The sequence below is a fragment of the Phalaenopsis equestris genome, unplaced genomic scaffold, assembly GCF_001263595.1.
Source record: "Phalaenopsis equestris unplaced genomic scaffold, ASM126359v1 Scaffold000840, whole genome shotgun sequence".
In the NCBI taxonomy this organism is placed as follows: domain Eukaryota; kingdom Viridiplantae; phylum Streptophyta; class Magnoliopsida; order Asparagales; family Orchidaceae; genus Phalaenopsis; species Phalaenopsis equestris.
The window spans coordinates 4,700,578-4,721,908 of record NW_018165280.1 but is presented as its reverse complement, the minus strand read 5'-3'; the positions used below and the strand labels follow the sequence as shown (position 1 = coordinate 4,721,908).

The 21,331-nt window shown below is 32.7% G+C and overlaps 1 protein-coding gene across 2 annotated transcripts; it reads right to left on the bottom strand.

The window, feature by feature from the left end:
• Positions 1 to 539: 539 nt before the first annotated feature.
• Positions 540 to 21,096, bottom strand: LOC110031588 (cleavage and polyadenylation specificity factor subunit 6). 2 transcript variants are annotated; one of them, XM_020734843.1, is made up of 2 exons: positions 18,963 to 21,096; positions 540 to 1,031 (listed from the first exon to the last, which is right to left on the bottom strand). In XM_020734843.1, the coding sequence occupies exon 1, from the start codon at positions 21,003 to 21,005 to the stop codon at positions 19,092 to 19,094; it is 1,914 nt and encodes a 637-aa protein (XP_020590502.1). In that variant the 5' UTR covers positions 21,006 to 21,096; the 3' UTR covers positions 540 to 1,031; positions 18,963 to 19,091. The 2 variants fall into 2 exon arrangements, with proteins under 2 accessions (XP_020590502.1, XP_020590503.1); XM_020734844.1 differs by lacking the exon at positions 540 to 1,031 and adding an exon at positions 11,086 to 11,188.
• Positions 21,097 to 21,331: the final 235 nt, after the last annotated feature.

Below are 21,331 nucleotides of genomic sequence, written 5' to 3'. Positions count from 1 at the left end.
GGAATACACCACATATATATATTAAACATAATCATTTAATATATTTTTTACATTTTTAGTGCTTCATTTCTAAGAAAAATAAAAAAAAAAAACATTTTTTTTTAATTACTCGAAACAAGTTATTTTAAGTTTTTCTAGTCTTTAAAATCATTATATCTCAACTAAATATGACAAACATTATTGTGTTTCAATTCAAAACAAAAAAATATAAATCCCAAAAGACACCTTAAAACTTAAATAATCAGCTCAGCATCATCCAGACCCTTCTTAGACATGGAAGGACAGCATTCACAATCAGAAATTGGACAAAATTATACAAAGCTATGAATAAAAAATGCAGCTTTTAAGCCTTACAATCATACTACAAAAATAAAACCTTGCAGACCAGCAGACAACAGTATCATCCATGAATATTTAAAAAAAAAGACACCTATTCTTATAATTATGATCTGGAAAAGCAAAAATTTAGTTTATTGATTTGCCTTGATGTTCTTTACACTCAAATCATATTTACACTTTAGATTACAAAAATCTACTCCCTAACTTCAAATAACATACAATCAGTAAACAAAGAGGATAAAAATAATAACATCACCAAAATTGGAAGAAAACTAAAGACAATCATAACAACAACAACAACAACAACAATAACAACAATGAATAATAAAAAAAAAGCCAAAATTACAAGTACAAACATGTTGTACAGTACAAACAGATACCCATCCAGCATTCAATAGAGAGAGAAAGCTTCAAACAAATAGCTCCACTGTCAGTCTGTGGCCCCTGCTGAATGAATGGCGTGATCTCACAATCCTAGAAATGTCTACTACATAAAAACTAACAATAATGTTATCATGTCAAGGCCAAACCTCGTTTCACGCGATAGATTTCACAAGTAATTGGTACAGTAGAAGAGATCCTATAACTCAAATAAGTTCAAAGACTAGATTATATATATATGTATATATATTGTTCAGTCAGAAGCTGCATGGACCAGGAAATGAGTATCCAATTGGTTCTGAATGCATTGGCTGCAAAAATTCAAAGGCATTAGTTAGAAAATGTGAAATAAGATCTCTCATAAAAAGATTATTTGCCATGGATTTAACTTTGGAGGTTTGTTGGATTATTAAATGCGAAATAGAATTTAGATTGTAACTTCTTATGTCTATATCAAAAGTAAATAGTAGCTGAATCTTTCCAAATGTCGCAATATAAATGAAAGCATAAAAAATAAAGAAGCGAGGTTATTAAAATGAGAATAAGATAACGGGTGATCAAAAGTGAAGAGTAGCTGAAGTTGAATCAGAAGTCCTCATTTTTTTACAGACTTCGTTAAAGGTGATTCGCATCAACCTGTATAGGAAGTGGATTTGTAGTTTTCAGAGAGGACTGTACATATGATAGCTGAAAAAAGAAAATTTGCATGGAATCAACGAACATTCTCGCACCATTGCTAGACATTCCAATTCTTACTGACAGGACATTCCCTGTTTTTTTTTTTTTTTTCAAATTTTACTATGAAAGGGCTATCATGTATGTACCGAGAGCATTAAAATGATGAATTGTATGTATGATACTGGTAAAAGCATGGTCTGTCCAAGCAAATTTTTGGTTAAATATACTGCTCCGATAAGATAAAAAAAATTTAATAAAATATTTTGTAACATAATTTCATATGGGATCAACGAAAGCACCTAGTTCAAATGCTTTTCACATTATTGGTGCAAAATCAAGCTTGTGGTCCTCCCTTCATGCAAAAATAAAAAAAAATAAAAACTAAAACCATCATGACTAATTCCATACCCAAATGAGAAAAGTTGAGGTGCATGTTAAGTTGACAATTAAACCATAAACATATGCTTAAACTCATGAAAAGAATCAAAATTAGTTTTTTTAAGTGCTAGGTTATTCACCAGGGAAGGCACCATTAACTACTTTTATTATAGCAAAAAAAATAAGATAAACAAGGGGAAGTATGTCATGGCTGATTATGTTGAGAAGAACATAAAAGTTAGAGCAACTAACCCAGGTGATGTGTTACAATTCACAACTTCCGATGAAAAGCATGCTAGGTTGAATGAGTCTCAAAACTTAGCCAAGAAAATGATTAGGAGAACAACAATTATAGCATTATCATATTCTTGCAAAAGAGTAAATGGAAAAGGAGAAAATCTAGAGATTTCAGAATAAGTACTATTGTTTGATACAAAGATTAGCAATAAGAATGGGGTCAAAAGAGAATTGACAAAAAAAAAAAAAAAAGTGAATAGAGTTGAAAGAAAGGGTTTTATAGTAAGAAATGCTCTCAGGTGCTAGAATTTAACTACATTTATTTAGTCCAGACATTTATAAATAATATCTACGAGTCCTTTTCCTAAAAGACAGTTACTTTTAGTCCTATATTTACTATATTTTTTTTCCTTTAATCTAATTAATTTTTTGAATGCATGTGTATACTAAAAGAGATCTAGTTATTTGCAAACATCTGCCGAACTTCACCAATCTAATTATTTTATAATGGCGTATGGTTATTGAAAAAATATACCTGGCCATTATCAGATAAGCAATAATAATCATATGTGATGAAACAACCATATATTTTCAAGTCATAACCAAATTCAAGGGAATCAGTGAGGAAAAAGCAAGAATAGCTCATAGCACTCGTGTGAGAAGAAAAATAAACAAGCCTTTTCTATTAAAATGATTATTTTCCAAATATGATAAATAAAAATTAATACAAGAAAGTCGAAGGACCAAATAAATACTAATCAACCATAAAATCTTAAGTTTAATTTCTCAGATTAACTCAATCGTCAATAAGAATATTATTAATGCAATTAGTACCTATGATCCTTGAGTTGGATCAGAACATGTTAGAAAGATAAATTTATTAGAAGCGATGGATGAACTATTGCAATGTATACCTACTGAAAAAAAAAAAGAATAATTATAGATGGTGACTTGAATGGACATAAAATTTTAGTAGTGTTAAATATAAGATAGTTTAGATGGATACAAAACAAGAGGAAATAAACGTTGTTTTATTTTGCAGTAAGATATGACCTTGTAGTGCCAAAATAGACATTAAGAAATAATAACAAACTTCATCACTTACAAATGTACAGTTATCAACCGCAATCACACTCTCTTACTAAAAAGGAAACAAAAATCTTTTTGCACAGATTATAAGACAATTTTAAGAGAGTTTAACTATACAACATGAATTGTGGTTATGATGAATATAATGATGTAAAAAGCCAATTAAAAGAAATATTTGACAGTAAAAAAAAAAGAACAACTCAAGCAATTAGTTTTTAAACTTTAATGATTTTAATGTTAGTAGGACGCGACCAAACTTCAATAGTTAACTAAATTTGATGTGTGATAAAATGGTTAGAAAATTTTAGATAAGCCTTTAAATAGATCATAAGGAATCCTAATGGTGGAATAAGAAAATACACAACGTTATCCAGGAGAAGAGTGTTTTTAGGATATGAAAAATAAACATAGTTGGCCCTCACAAAAATTATAAGCTAAAGTATTGCGAAAAAAGAAATAAACAGAGTAAAAAAAGTATAAATATGATGGTTGATATAGGATAAATCAACATTTAAACTTGAAACAAATAGCATTTTATTAAGTGGACTAAGGAAAACAACCCTCCTACAAAAAATGAATGGCACTCCCCATAATATAAGGCATTCCCATTTTGAGTAAGGTTTTTATTTTTTATAGGGGGAGAGATTTTAGAAGCATTTTTTTTTTAAACAAAGGTATTGTACTAAGCAAGAAAAAAAAAAGATGCATAAAAATAACTAAAGCTCAAGATAAAATATCTAAAAATCTTCGATAAATGGAGTGCACATATAAGAGATTTGGATGAATTAAATTTTAAGGTTTTTAATACTTTGTATTATGCATTACTTCAAAATGATTAGATGAGAATTTTCATGTTTGATATTGTTAAAAAAATTGAAAAAACTTAATTGTTACTTATGAAGGCATTAATTAAGTTAAAGATGTTCACAAAAATAGATAGATTAATACATGAAAATGAACTATTTTGTATGTTTTCTAATGAAATTATTTCTCATATGTACACTCATTTTATGAAAATCGTAAATGTGTTGTATTCTCTTAGAAAGAAATACAAAAATTGATATTTACATTCTTTTGTATTTTCTTCCAAGATAATATAATGTATTTATAATTTTCTTATAATGAATGTACATAAATAGTTTCACTAAGCAACATATGAAATAACTCATATTCATGCACTAATGTATTTATACGAGCATCTTTAACTTCATTAGAATCTTCATAAGTAACAATCAAGTTTTCTTTTACAGTATTAAGCATGAAAATTCTCAAAAATTTATCGAAAAATAAAGCACAACACAAAATATCATTAGCCTTAATATTTAATTCATTCAAGTTTCTTTCATATGCACTACATTCATCAAGTGGTTTTTCAACTTTTAAATCATTTATTTCAACAGTGGGTATGTGATATTGATGTGCTAGCATACACGAAGAAAAGTACTAATATGATTTTTACAAAAATCAAACTGAGCATTATCAAGTAAAGAAAATCAGCGAGTAGATTGTCTTTCTGGTAGTTCGCCTTTAAGAAATTATTGTCATAGTGATCAACTCAATAAAGTTAAGCCAAAAATTGAGCTGGGGCTCTAATACAAATTGTTAAGATGAATAATTTTTAATTTTTTTAGAAAATGTAATGAAAAAAACTATTTTATATGCTTATTAAATTTTAAAAGATAATTAGCAGTTACAATAGAAACACATAAAGCAAGACACAGAAAAAGAGATTTTACATTGTTCAACCAAAACCCCAAATCCGGTACGCACCCATTTCCTAGCCTTCCATAGGTCAGATCAATATTATAATAAACTCTCAAACTCTCCAAAATCAGGCAAATACAACTCCAAATGAGCTTACCTTTTACACCTGGCAAATACAAAACCCAAAATAGTATATTTTCTTAAATTAGGCTAATACAACAATAAAAAAATAGTAAGTATAATTAAAATATCTAACACTCGATTTTAAAACTAATTTTGCTCAATATTCAAACTACGGAACAAGAAGTAAAAAATAGTGCTCAAAATTATAATTTTATTTTATTGATTTTAAGATAAAAAAATATTTTTGGAATAGAATTTAATTTTTTAAGCATAAACTAGCATGAGATGACCAATCAATCAACAAAAAAATAACTTTAAAATATAAAATACCAAACAAAAAAAATTAAAATATGAAACACTCAAAATATAAAAGAAATTAAAAAAAATTAGCAAAGTGATAGCAAATCAATTTCAAACCACCACAAACTATGAAACACAAAAACCAAAAAATATTATAACCCAATAAAGTAATAAACCAAACCACTTCTAGGATATGAAAATGTAAAACAGAATTGAAAGTGAATTTACCCAGCTTCGAAGATGAAAAAAAAATTAACTCGCCTGTGTATGCTTGAAAAAGACAATCAAGAGATTAGAGAGTTGGATTACTTGGAGCAAATAAACTAGCAAGGTTCGGCCTAGATTATTAAAGCAAGCAAGCAATAGAAAAATAAAACACATAAGGTAACTTAAATAAATTGAGAGAAAAGAGAAACAACCAAGGTAAGAAGAAAAAAACAGTGAAATTAATTTAGGGAAGATTTTTACTTCCAAAATAAATTAATACAAACTTAACTGAATGAAATTTTGAATAGTCATATAGATATGATCGGCCGTGAGAGGAGAGAAAAATATTATATGCATATTACAAAATAAATTAAACTAAAATTAATGTTTTAATAAGGGAACGGTTTAAAAATAAATCGAATTAAACTAATTTAAATATTCACGCAAGGGAGGGCTAAAACAAGCTTATTTTAGATTCAATCAATAGTTAATGCTTCATATATGATGAATTAAATTAATAAATTAATTAGTATTATGAATAAAAAGTGATTTGAATTAATTAAAATAAATGAATTATATCATTATTAAATAAAAAGATAGCCAAACATTTCATTATTTGGATTAATAAAATATATTATTATTAATTGCAAATTCATTTAATTAAATCACAAGGAGGTTATTTAGAAATAATTTGAAATTTTAAATTTAAATTTAAGTGAAATGATATAATTAATTTCCATGAATATAATTCATTATTAAGAACACTTTTTAAATTTATTTGACATCAAATAAGTTTGAATTTTGATATTTTTAATAAATTTTCACACTCCAAAATGATAAAAAACTCAACCATATTATGAATAAATAAAAATATCAAGTGATAATTATTGGGAGAAGAGAAAAAATAATTTTGATAAATAAAGAAAATAATTCATGTCACAAGCTGAAATAAATGAATAAAAATATTTTTTTGCATAAAAATTAATTAATGAAGTAATAAATGAGCTCAAGTGAATTTTAGATGCAATGGAAAAGAATTAATTAAATGCAAGTGATCAAATTTTTCAAAAATAATATTTTCATGAAAATGAAGGAAGAATGCAAATGTAATTTTATAAAATTATTTCAAAATTAAAATAAGAATATTATATCATTTATTCTCATTTCTTTAGCTCTTACTGACTTATTTTTCAATTCCTAAAAATATATTAAATGTCCGAGTCCAAGTTGCTTTAATTTTTTCGGATCCAGCTGAAATTTATAAATTTGTAATTTTCTAACACACTTGAACAAAAATATTAGTATTCCCACACATATTTGTTATCATCAACCTCTAATGGTAAGTCATAAGGCTCATAGAGCTAACAATGCATCCATTAGACCTCAATTGAAATATGGGAAGTTAAAAGAAAAAAAATGGCTATAGGATAACAGGTTTAAGATTTTAAAATAAAAAGTAAATATATAATATTTGTTTTCAGAGATTGCAAAAATTTATATGGGAAATTTAACTTAATATAACTCACACAGTTGGTAAATATCGTCTCTATTTCTTTCTTTAGCGAAATATGCCAAAAGTTCATTTCAAATGAAATTATAAATGTATTTACGGATTGCTTATTGAAGTCCAATACAAAATAAACTGATCCAGAAAAGGGTTAACAAACTTCCAACAATGTTGGAAGTACGCTGCGAACAAAAGATTTGAATATGGCTTGAAAATTGTTCAAACTAGGCTATAGTAAACTTTAAACAAAGTATGAGCAAGATTTGAGCAAACTTCAAACATAATCCTAGCGAAGTCAGATCAAAGTTCAAAAAAAAATGAGACTACAGAGTATAACATTAATATAACACAGCATAATAACAATAATTATAATAAAGCAGACTAACTTTGTAATCACCACCAAGTAAAACAAAATAAAATTAAAAATAAATTATTCACATAAATTAATAAATCGATAAAAAGAATTAATTATATAACATTTATATAATTATATTAATACATAACTTGAATTAAATGTACATCTGCTATGCGCCTTATTAAATACTTCAATCTTTTATGACTTCGACCTATGAGTCAATAGATCTATGTTGTTATAAAAGTCATCTATAAATAATTGGTTTTTATACATTGAAATATCATCAGAACTAACTTCTTAAGAAGTGTTTTTTAAAAAATTAAGAAAATGATGCACTGTATCACATGCACTCCACAGCCTTTTTAAAACAAATAAAGCAAACAACTCAATAAATTACATGTGGTAACATTTTGCATAAATTTTTATTAGAATTTTATATGGCTTACCTTAACAAAACTTGGAACCTCGTGAGTGCTAACCTTCTACTTCTAAGAAAATTTAGATTAAAGAAGTTCCTACCTATGGTCAAAAAACCCTGGCAACACAGTAATATAGGGAAAACACTTGCAGAACAAACTAGTTTGCACTAGAATGCAAAAGTCAAAATCATATAAAGTTGTGAGATTCATAAGCAGTGATCTCTCAAATATTAGCATCTAATGAATTATATTCCAGTTTTATTGAAAAATATATGAGATATGTACAGTCAAGACCTCAAGGATTTTTCTTCATCTTTTAAGCCACATGAAAGAGTCATTCCTCCTTATCTTGTACACAATCATTGCTCTGTAGTACAAAATAATTCATTCAGAGCAACAATGTCTAATTCATAAAATTTTGGGAAGTTCCATATCTGCAAACTAACTAGATAAACCATCTATATAATACAAAAAAAATTGAAATTATAATAAGTAATACAATGCAATATTAAGGTTAAAAATGTATGCCATAAATGGACTAATGAAGCAATAAGTTTACCATCATGTCATGTTGGGGGCGTATTTAACTATTGAAACCAATTTGTGCATCCGCTACCTCTTATCTCCCTCTACTTAGAGTTATATTCCAATCCTAACATGTAAGACTTAAAGAAGGATAATTGTTTTCCATCAATGGACTGAAGGGAAACAATATCGCATGGATCAATCAACGTGTCTCTTACCCGCTGGAACTATGAAATCTCCAATCAAATATCATTAACTATTTTATCTTCTTTTATAAGTAATTATCTTTATTTCATCTATAAATACAATGAAAAGAAATGGGATAACATTTTCTACCAACTTCACTGCATCATAGAGATGAGTAAATATCACTTGCCTCCACCACATCACCTTCAGCCTCCAAATGAATAATGGAATCAACGGCAAAAACCTCCATGTGATCCTATTCCTCCAACTCACCTCTAACCTTAGAATCGATGATTAGAGCCAACAATAAGGGTGGCGCCCTCACTATCCTTCTCCCCCTCACTGATCACATTAACACAATCCACACATTTCTCCTCTTACACCTACTTATACAAAACTATGAATAAAATTGCTCGATACATCCAATTTCTGCTCTAATATCGATTGATTATTCTTTAATACGAGTTTGCTGTTTTTCAGCTCTCTAACAACTACACAGTCATTTCAACTAATCGGAGGAAGGCATGGATTGACCAGAATCTTGTTGTTTTTCAGCTCCCACTCCTACATGTTCGCTAATGTGACCACGAGAGTCAAATAAAAATTTGTGGTGATAATCTTCTTCTTCACAACTCTTAACAGATGATGAAGCTTCTTAATCTAGATACACCAGTAAATGGTTAACGATCGTCTACAAAAAAATACTTCAAAAAAACCATGAATGTTTTTGCAAGAATGATTAACAAAAACTAACACTTAAAATAAAATACTTATATGTAACTTACATTTTCATTCATTAACAATGACAAAAGTTTGTACATGAGCACCACATTGCTCTTTTATGCTCCTTAGTGCTCTCTCCAAAATACTGCAAACTTTTTTCCTTAATAATGGGATGACTTCATAACCCCAATATCACAATGATATGCAATGTACTGGGCTAGGGCATTCTTATTCAGGACAGCACCTTCAGAATACACTATATAATTATTCAGCCCATTCAGATTCCTCTTTCGTCATAGCATACCCCACAACAAATTTAAAAATGTTTCCTCTTCTATAACCAAAGTGAACATCCAAACAATAACAACATTGTGCGTATCATGGTTAAACCAAACACCGCCTACAAGATAACAAAACTTAATTTCATACTCTCTCATGGCAAAACATGAATGCTTTCTCCATGTCTGAATTCTTAAAGTCATTGTTTCCATCTAATTAATTACCACTAAGCCTAGTATTTTTACTCATCTCTTTGCATCCTTGTTAGATAAAAATTTTACAAAACCAAACCCAATAATTGAAGCAAATTCAACAAAGTACAAATCTTGTATTATTACCTCAATATTAATCCTAATTATCTTTATCAATTAACCTTAGCAATAGTTGAAGAATTAGAGGCCCAAAGAAATAATCCTAAGAAGCTTTTAAGAGCTGCCTAAAAGAGAGTCCCTCAGCCTCTCAAGGGATCAAAAGTTACGTGGGGCGTGCTGATGGCACGCGAGATTTATTCAAAATGAATGTGGAAGCGAAATTTCACATTTTTTCGACATTCGTGGGATTGGATCGCAAAAAATCCTCAAAAATTCCCCATGTACATGTGAATGGATTCTATCCCAGTAGATCTGCAGCGGGACTTCGCACTCGAGATTTCTGCATCCAGGCTTGTGGTCCCCTTTTTATTTTATTTTATTTTATTATTTGAAGGCCAAGTAGGATTTTTTTCTAGCATTAAATTATTTGTGTTTTATTTTTTTTTTATTTTAAATACTTTTGTTTTATTGTGTAATATAGATATTTTTTCTTTAGTTTTTGCTCTCAAGAGTGTTGTAACACATTCTTTTTGCAAGTGGTGTGTTTGTATGTTGCACAGGAACAATTGGAAACCTCCTTGCCATTTTATCATTCGACCCATTGTTTTTCAGTCGAACAACCATCAAACTCCTTCCATCTGCTATCCAATAACAGATTTCACCTCCTATACCCTTCCAAACACTATCAATCACCCTTATGCTCCTTCTCATACGATTTCACAACCACCTCCCCTCTAAATACGCTTCCCAAACATCTTCTATGCGCTTAGAACGGTATCATTTAGTATCACAACCCGACAAACTTTAAATTTTTAGAGAGTTATAACTCTAACGCCTAAACCTAAAATCTACATAACCGAAATATGCGACCAACTAAATACTCTAACCATTCTTATTGTAATTCCTCGCCCAAGCCCTAAGTTTTTAAAAACCAACTTGCTTGGCTCCACAAAAAAGCCGCCCTAATACCTACTAGCAGAACCATAAGCACCCATCTAACCTTTGAATAACAAAAACACTACATCAACCACATAACCCTAACCACATTTTTCTCTTATGTTGAAACATCCATTGAAAGAGTAATACATTATGCCTCCAAGGACAAACCCTCAACGAGGTGTTTGGGTGATCACTATGGATAATATGTAGTGAAAAATCTTGTAACTGCAACAAAGGCATGTTACCTTTAACAGGAGAGAGCCCAGAGAAATCACCTATAGCCACAACAATGACTCGCCAGATTGAAAGGAAGTGAATCCCTTCCATCCAAAAATTTGCAATGATGAATAACCAATACCTCAATGATTTGGCATTGAATACCAAAAGATAAACTAGAATTTTGGAGTAAATATGAACTCACCATATTTTGATAGTTGCAAGGATCTGAACCAGTACATTAAGTGCCTCCAAAAAGTGGAACAGGTCTTTAAAAACAATGGCATTCCACCTAACAGAAATGTAAAGCTAATTGATTATATCGCTATGATAGGAGAATTGGAAACGCCCATACCAGCGAGAGGGAAAAAATAAAATCACTATATGGTTCAATCTAAAAATTGAGATGCATCGCAAGTACATACCAACACATTATAGACAAGACATGCTCTTGAGACTTTACCACTTATTCCAGCAAAATCTCTACATAGAGGAGCACATTGCTAAGTTCAATTAGTTTATCTTGCAATGTAAGCCAATAGAGTCAAAGAAAAACACCATAGCTTAATAACTGGGGAGACTGAGACCATCAATTGGCGATGTGATACTGTTACAACCTTATAAATAAACATTATAGAATATCCAGATCCTAGCTCTAAATGTGGAGAGACAGCATAGCAGTACCAAATCTACATCACCCTTCAAACAAAGTTCGGTCATCAGATCGGCAACAAGAGTGCACCCAATGGAAACCCAAGCCAACCCCACCCGAGAAGAAACCAAGCCAACCCCACCCGAGAAGAAACCAATCCAAAGCATAGAAAATGTGGACATCCAGCACTCCTAAATTCATCCCGGCCAAAAAATGCTTCAAATGCCATTGTTCCACGTTGCATTTGATTGACCAAATAGGAGTGCAGTCTCTTTCATTGAACAAAGAACAGTTGAAAAAAATAGACAACACAGAAAAAAAATAAAGATGTCAAGTATGAGTATTAACTTTCAATCAATAAGGGATAGATGTAATGATTCAAGCTGAGCCTATGAGAGACTGTAACAAAACTAGCATTCATTGTGGAAGGTAGTGAGTCTGAAGAGCCAATATCATAAAAGAAGCAGTCATTGTTGAGGGTGATGACATATGTCCTAATTGACAATTTCCTCCCACTAAAAATAGTCCAATATGTCGTATTTCATTCCAAGGTTGGTTCCTCCAAAGATTCACTTATTGGATGCACCCAGCCAAGTACGAGGGGGAAAAGCAGGTTATGTGTTTAATGACTCGAGGCTTGATTTGAGAGAATATTTGTCTGTGTAATTCCAGCTATGCTTGCGTACGTATTTTTAGAATTGCATGAGATGGACGTGAGCATAGACTTTATAATAAGGCTCTCACAACCATAGCCATGCGATGAGTTTATTATGATGGTGGTGGATCACTTCTAGAAACTTTTAGCAAATTACGAAATTACTGCGCGTGAACAATGACACGGGACGTGCTGATGGAATAAGGGATCATGTTTGAACCAAATACACACACAAGACTCTGCATTTTCCAGCAATGGTGAGATTGGATCACAAGCAATCAACAAAAATTTCACACATATGCAAGAATCGGGATGGAATACCATCCAAGTAGACCTGCAGCGGGCCTTCTAGCTCAAGATTTATGCTGCTAGGCCTGTGGGCCTTTTTATTTTATTTTAATATATTATTTGAAGTCTAATTATGGTTTCTCTCTAGAATGAGACTATTTATATACTTTATTTTATTTTATTTTTGTTTTGAAGACTTTTGCTTGGTTTTGTGTAGTTCGGAGATTTCATTCTCTAGTTTTTGCTCTTAAGAGTGTTGTGTCTACTTCATTTTGAAAGTTGTGTTTGTATCTTGCTGAAGAACATGTGGTGGGCCTTTATCGTCATTTTGCCATTTGGCCCGCTATTTTTCAGCCAAACAACAATCAAACTCCTCTTATTTGTTGTCCAACTGCAGATTTCACCTCTTATTCCCTTCTAAACACCTCCAATTGCCCCTATTCTCCTTTTCATAAAATTCCACAACCACCTCCCCACTAAATTCACTTCCCGAGCATCTTCTAGGAGCCTTAGAATGGTGTCAAAAAGTCTTGAACTCTTTAATAGCTTTATCTAACACATGCCCAAGTCCATATGTGACCCAAGTAAAGCAATGTCTCTTAATAGATATGTTAGGAAGGACATATGCAAATCATCATCACAAATGAATCAATTTCACATAAAATAATAAGACAAAATAAGAAGAACCGAATATTGGTTGAACCAAATTTGAATTATATAAAATAATGAGAACAAAACTTAAACTACATTCCAAAAAAGGTTAGAGCGTGTTTCTAACAAGTTTCAAGCATGGTCTAAATAAGTTCAAGCATGATCCTAGCAAGTTTTGAATGCCATTTGAACTTGGTTTGAAAAAACAATGTGTTAACGTTGTTCATTCATGTTTGTAACAGCAATTTAATATCTAGTGCAAACTAGGATTTAAGGATGTCCAAACAGGTTCGAAACTCCAATTATAAATTTGTGCCTCGTTCTTTTTTTAAATAAACATAGTCTCCTTTAGTCTCTATCGTATTATAACGTATCATTACCGAAAATGATTTATTTTAGACTGAAAATAACTAAACATATAATATTGATAACCTTGAATAGATGATGATTATAAAGTCAAGAACGTCACAATAAAGCCTCACGGCAGGCTGATCACATAAACTCTAAGATTGCCAAAGACAATGGTAGATCCCTTGCTCAAAAGTTTGAGTGAGTCTTTTGACGATGGTTATAACTCATATTTTAATATAAAAGTCATATTTTGATCCAAAATAATTTTTTTTGGTATATTTATTCAAATAATAACATAAGGGGGATATTTAGTCAATTATGGTTATTAGGAGTCATATAAAGTCAGTTTTCCCTTTTATATGATTATTAACATCATCTCCTCAATTATGTGCATTGTAGTGATACGCACAAGCAATGTTGACATCAGTGAAAACAAGACCATCACACATGCTTTTTAAATGTGTGACTGTAAATCTACATGTTATCTTGACAAGAATGTCAATATGATCATTCATAAGCATGTGTTTAACTTGTACATTAATGCATACACAAGCATTTATGCATGCTAGTGAACGCATAGAAACAAGTATATTTTGCAGCCTACAATCCAAGACTTACCAAATCCTCATATGTATAGCATCGCTCATCTATTGTACCACAAACATTTCCTTCCGGGGCATTGCAAAGCATAGAGGCCTGCCTTATTTTTAATGCAATGTCTAAACCTTTCTTTCAGCTCAAGCAATTAAAATTATGTTGCATTGTCAGGAGTATCTAGTCATTAGATGAGGTTGCCAATTATAGGCATGACAAAACAACCTAATTTATCAAAAAAACTAGATAGAACACTTTACGCAACCCCAGCAGCTAGCTTACAATACATGACCAATTTTTACAAGAGCCCTTACTAAGCAGTTCAATATGCTATCAATTGATGGAATTCCACTCCCTTCACGATTACATGTTCTGCAAAAACACAGATTTTCATTCCCTGCTAGATAACATATTTTGCAAATTCCACCTCCAGCATCACATGCACGTGCATGTAATACCTTGTGTGATTGCCGCATGTTTGCCACACAGAATAAAAAATATCTTATATCAGGTTTATTAAAAACAAAGCAACTAAAAAACATTACCAAATGAAACATATGACCTGAATGTTCGCCCTAACAAAAATAGAATAAACATTAAAAAGGTTAGATTTTCAATCTCGCCTCCTGTACAATTCTCATGAATGAATTTCTGGAATTGTCCAGGTGCAAACTAAAAAGAAGGGAAATTTACATACGCAGCACACAATTATTATGTATTTACATATTATGCACCTAAACTTTCATATTTACATAAATAGCACTTTGGTGCTTTGAACCTATGCATGAAAATGTGTATTTCACTTCAAAAAGTTTGCTGTGCTATATTTGATGTAATATTAAAGATTTGAGTACTATATGTTTAAATATGAAAGCTTAGGTGTGAGATATATAAATACATAAGAAATTCTGTGCAATGCATGTAAATGCCCCAGAAAAAACAAGAACTCAAACAAGAAAGAAAAGGAACAATATAGTGATTGCGTACAAGATCAAAAGAAGAGAACAAAATAAATAATGGATTTGTAACGAAAGCAAGCCAAAACCATGACATTCACTGTTGGAACATCCGTATAGCTTAAAATTTCAATCAGTTCTACAAAAACATGGCAGTTTACTTCTAGGCCAACATGCATATATCTAATAAGTAAACCCAAATCTTCATATCACTATTTGATGACGAAATTTGATGGGAAGCAAGAAGCAAAAAGCAAAAACATGGCAATTAGTTCTGCGAAGTATCCGGAAACAAAAATATTCAATTTAGTTCGCTGAAGCATCCAGAAACAAAAAGATTAAATGCAAAAATATACACAATTTCTACCAAGTGTGGCACTAAGAATTTTAAGCAAATAAATAAATAATTCATTAGAGTTTGATAGAGTAGTGCACAATACTAGCTTCACACAAGGTGAGTGTCTTTAAATTTAATCATCTTTAGCTTTATCCCAACTATTTTACGGTAGTTTACATTCACTGAGGCTGAAAAATGAACAGATCAAATTTACCTCAAGTCAATCCCTCTCATTCCTAGCCCCTAGACGCTGATTTTGTAAACTCAATTAGTGAGCACATTTTCTGCCATTCCTCATAAATAGAAGTGCAAAAAATCCCAGCATAGACAAACTTAACACGCATTTGAATTTAGCTCATTATATTTTTTGTTCATGTTGCTCTAATTTATTTGCAGCCCACTTAGTGGGATAAAGATTTATCGTTGCTGTTACTGCTGCTCTAATTTATTTGTAAATATAACGTTTATGTTTGACTTGTTCATGTTTTTTTTTTTTTTTGATAGAATTAGTTTGTGTTCAAAATTTTCCCTAAACATCATATTTGTGTCAAATTGTCCTAACCTCAACAAACTCGTTTGACTTATGTTGGGATTGAAATAAAAGAAATATTGAATTTCAAACATTCAAACATTTTTCAAATTACACATAATGGTCGGTTGTAATTAACTCATTAACATGCATATAAAAAACAACTGATAAAAATCACACACACAAATAGTTACACATACAAACATATACAATACACATACACACATGCATACATACATAAACACGGACATATACAAAAATGTGTATATACATACAGGCATGCATGCACACACATACACATGCATACACATACATACACACATAAATACGACATAAACACGTAAGCATGGATACATAACACACATACACACACGCACATATACATACATAAACACAAGCACAAGCACAAATAGATACATACACAAATATATGCATACACATATATGCAAACAGACGCATACTCACATACCCATACACGTACACAAATACATGCATACACACATGCATACATACATGCATACAAAACATGAATATATAACACAAATAAAGACAAAGCATACATACATATCATTCACACACATATCATGCACACACACACACACACACACACACACACACACACACACACATACAAATACCCAGCTAGACGTGACACACACACAGAAACCAATTTTCTTATATTAAAGTATAATATAGAAAGAAAGTTTGAAGAAAGACGAATTGGCATCATATGATGATCACAAGGCATCAACAATGAAAACAAAAGGAAAATCAGCATATGCCCCTAAAAAATTATAAGTAACAAAACAAATACTCAAATGTCATAATGGTGACAACAAGAGTAAATGAACATTCGGAATTTTACATAATTATCGACCTAATGATTCTAACCACAGTTCTTAATTGTTTATTTTATGATATCAATCACTTTGGCAGTGAAAAAAAATTGTTTATAGATTTTCATTATATATGCTTCAACACTCATCACAAAGAACAAGAGAAGACTTCTACAAGGTTTATAGAAACAAGCACCATGAGATTCAAGTTGAAGTTCAACAGAAGTTTAATTTCATATTTTAACATGAGATTTAATGTAAAACACTTCTTTGAACTCATTCTAGGCACCTCATTCATCATATCACCTTAAACAATTTTCAGACCTAAATTATTTTCATAATATCACCTTTGCCTCAAAATGTCACAAGTTTCTTACCTTTCCTGTACAACAAATTAGGAATATATATTTACACAGAAACTCCAAACTGACGAAAAACAAGATTTCAAAAGAATTATATTCATACATAATTTGACATATTTCCGTTTTCCTGTTACTTCAGAATTAAAATTTACCAACCTACTTCATATTTGCCTAATATCCGTATATGCCTTTGATCTTGAGATATGTCTTTCTTTATCATAGAAAATTCCAAATTAAAATATTTATAGTTGCAATTTACACTTTATCAATTTCCTGGAAATATTTACTTCAAATATACATTGGTATCTTGCCAACTCTATATTCAAACTCAAAATCTTTCATGTGCATGGTCTTCTCAAATCAAGCCCAAACATTTGAAATCTGTCCCATGCACAATCTTTTCCAAATCCATCCCATACCAATTCAAACTACGGTGAATGGATAGAGTTTAAAATTGGTCGCATCAAATGTTTATATCACCGGGATTATAAACAACTCTCTATAGCATTTCAACAATGCCACTACTAAATAAGAACCTTGGTATAACTTCAAAAATCATATAGTCACGGAATCTCTCTAGTATTTCAATAGCTCGTTCTCTTCCCTTACTCTCATTACTTTCTAAGAGAGCTGCTTCAAAGAAAGCCTTTTTGCATCAAAATGAAAAAATAAAAAAAGTATTTTAAGATATTAGAAAAGTTCTTTGCTGTGAAAGAGAAGATTTTCATCAACTAAACCAATAAAACTCGCTTCCGCATCTCTTTGCAATCTGCTATTTGCTTAAGGTTCTCAAATTAAATTTTCATTTTTCTCCTATTTGAAGAGAGGCCCTTTGTTTGTAGATTGACTATCCTTGCCTTAAGACTAGGTTCTTTCTAAAGAATGGGATTTGCAAAAAAACAACTCATGGTAGAACAAAAGCTTTGAAGCTTTTAGAAATCCTTTCAAGTTCAATAGATGTTAACTTTAAAAATCAAATAGTTACATAATCTCTCTAGTATTTCACTAGCTCATTCTCTTCCTTTTACCCTCATTACTTTCTAAGAGAGCTGGTTCAAAGAAAGCCTTTCCAAGAGCATTTTGCATTAAAATGAAGATCTAAGAAGCAATTTAAAATATTAAAAAGTTTTTTTTGTGAAAGAGAAGATTTTCATCAACTAAAACAACAGAACATGCTTCCTCGTCTCCTTGCAATTTGTTATTTGTTTTAAGTTCTAAGATTAAATTTTCATTTTCCTCTTACTTGAAGATAGGCCCTTAGTTTGTAGATTGACTATCCTTGCCTTAAAACTAGGTTCTTTCTAAAGAATGGGACTCGCAAAAAAAAAAAATCATGGTAGAGCGAAAGCTTCGACGGTTGTAGAAATCCTTGCAAGTTCTAAAGATGTTGGATGAGGCCAAGATGGCATCAAACCACCTGAAATTCAATGTGTGCTTTACTTTCTTACTCTTGCATTATTTATTGTGTTACCACTGATCACACAATTTATCCCCCTCTTGTGTCATCCAATACTATCAATGCATACTACTTACTAGGCAAACATAACCATCATGAACAAGAATACACAGCAAAGAAATTTTATACCACATTATTTAATTAAATAACAAAATTGAATAGGAAAGTGCTGGCTGCAGCTTGAAATCATAACTACAATTAGAAACTAATTTTTGTTTTTCAAACAAAACTAAGAGCCCTAGTAACCTTAGCATTTTTAAGAACCCTAATAATAAGCAAAAGAAGCTAATATCAACATATTCAAAAATCCATAAATGAATACTAAGAATGAAAATAAAGAAAGTAAATGGGAACAAGATGATTAAAATAAAATTTAACATAGGATAAGAGATTACTTACAATTCAAATGTAATAAGTATACCAAGCCCGCAATATCCTTGACAAATGGAGCCCAAGAGCATCAACAAATAATCAAATATGCTAAATACTCATTAAACACGTGCCAAGGAAAATTGCTAAAGCTCCATCTCATTCAGATTGTCGGTGCCTCTTAACATTCTCAACCTCTCGTGAGTTGCTTCGTGCCTTAGATGAGCGTCCTCTATCCCAATCATCATCATGGTCTGGTTCATGTTCCCTTGGCCTATAATGATCTGTGTGCCTATCTCTATCATCACGATATCTATCTCTATCCCTGTCACGGCCTCTCTCTCTCTCCCTCTCCCTCTCCCTCTCCCTCTCCCTCTCCCTTTCTCTTTCTCTATCCCTCAGCCTGTCCCTATCCAAATCTCTATCATTCTCCCAACCTACATCCCTCTCCTCATATTGCTTCCTCTCAGACCACTCCTGCGCATGCCCTGTGCTTTTATCCTTCACGTGTCTTCTATCCGGAGCTACCGACCAATCCCGATCGCCACCTCTATCTTTTCCATGACTTCCTTCACCATATTGTTGGTCTGATGTAGCATCATCCCCATAACTTGATTGTTCGTCAGCTCCCCAACCACCCATATTAGGATCAGGCCACATGCCCACTCCAGCAGTTGGTATTCCCCTTCCAAAGAAAGCTGGGTTAACATGTGGTGCTACAACAGGAGGAAATGAAGGTAACATTCCTGGGAATGCACCAGGAGTAGGTCCAGCAGGAAATCCACCATATCCAGCACCCATTCTACTCATTGCCATTCCATAACCAGTTGGATCAAACCCTTGGCCAAGGATGGCACCTGGATTGAATACGGGAGGAGGTGGTGCAATCATGCCACCATTCCCCATTATACCTCTTCCACCAACAGGCCCGACCCGGTTCCTTACATTCCCCATATGTCCTCTATTTCCCATCCCACCTCTACCCCAGTTACCACCACCTCCAGCACCACCTCCCCTCACAAAATTCCCACCCATGTGAGCTCCTCCACCTCTACCTTTTTGTGCAAGCACAGACTGTGATGGACCCTGAACCATTCCTTGTTGATTCCTGGCCACCTGAGCCTCACCCATCTTCCGAACACCCTGTGGGGAAGAGAAGGCCACAACGCATGGTTTTCCATTGAAAATATGCCCATTCATACCCTCCTTGCAGGAGGTGGCAGCTGCTGGATTATAGAATTCAACCTGGGCATAACCTTTTGATTTCCCGCTAGCCTTTTCATCAAAAAATCTCACTTCCTTTACAGGTCCGTACTTGCAAAGTTCAGCCTCGAGATCAGCATCTGTTGTCCACCACTGAAGCTCTCCAACAAAAAGAGTGGTGATTCCCCCTCCACTGCCGATACCACCAACCATGGACACAGGCCCATTCATGTTGCCTGCTACGCCAACTGAAGGACCTAATGCAGCTCCAATATTACCTGAAGGGGCCGTGGTGATTGAAAGGTTGACAACTGTAGATGTGTCGCTGTTGACTGCTACTCCTTGCCTACGAAAACCGTCGTTGCCAACTTCAGAACCATGCCTTGGAAATCCTTCGTTAAACGAATCACCGCCTCGATGAGGCTGAATCGACCCCGGTCTGACCCAAGACTGCCCTATATCAGGTCTGGGCAGGCCGGACTGAGCCGGCGGTCTCGCCATGACAGATGAATCAACGCTCTCTCTGAAACCTGCATCCGAAAAAACTCCAGATCTGTCGACCGTCTCCTCCGCATGGAGGTTTCCTGCTACAACAGGAATCTGAATGCTCTCCGGAGGATCTCCCGCCGGTGGGGATGGTAGGGAAACCTGTGGTGGCTCTCTCCTACCGTCATCCTCAGTTGCAAAAGTACTGGAAGTGGCTTCACTGCGGTGGGCCGACGACTGATAGAAGCCCTCACCGACGTTGACATCGTTGTAGAGGTCGTCATAGTCCTCCTCGTCGCCGTAGAACTGCTCCTCGTCCTGTACGGCGGAGATCACCTCGTTGCCGTGGAAGCCGGCTCGGTCGCCGTCGCCACCGTGCTCCATTTGTAAAGACCCGCTCGTAGACTTTGACACAGTGGAACAGGACGGGACATAACCCTAACCCATCGTCTTCCCCCTCGTTTGTAACATATGCAGGGAGGGACTTTTACACCCAATAAATACAATGGCACCGTATTAATAGATAAGAGAATTAAAAAATAAAAAATATCTGACTACATGATTGATAATAAATATACGAGAAATTTACATACATATCTTTTTAATCACTCAAACACTTTCATTGTCTAATGCAGTCAACAGCCAATATAAAATTTGTAGAAAAAATCATGACATGAATCATTTTAATCATTGCGTAAGTGCTAGGGAGT

Excerpts from the sequence above, each read along its gene's own strand:
- LOC110031588 (XM_020734843.1), bottom strand. The coding sequence starts at position 21,005 with ATGGAGCACGGTGGCGACGGCGACCGAGCCGGCTTCCACGGCAACGAG.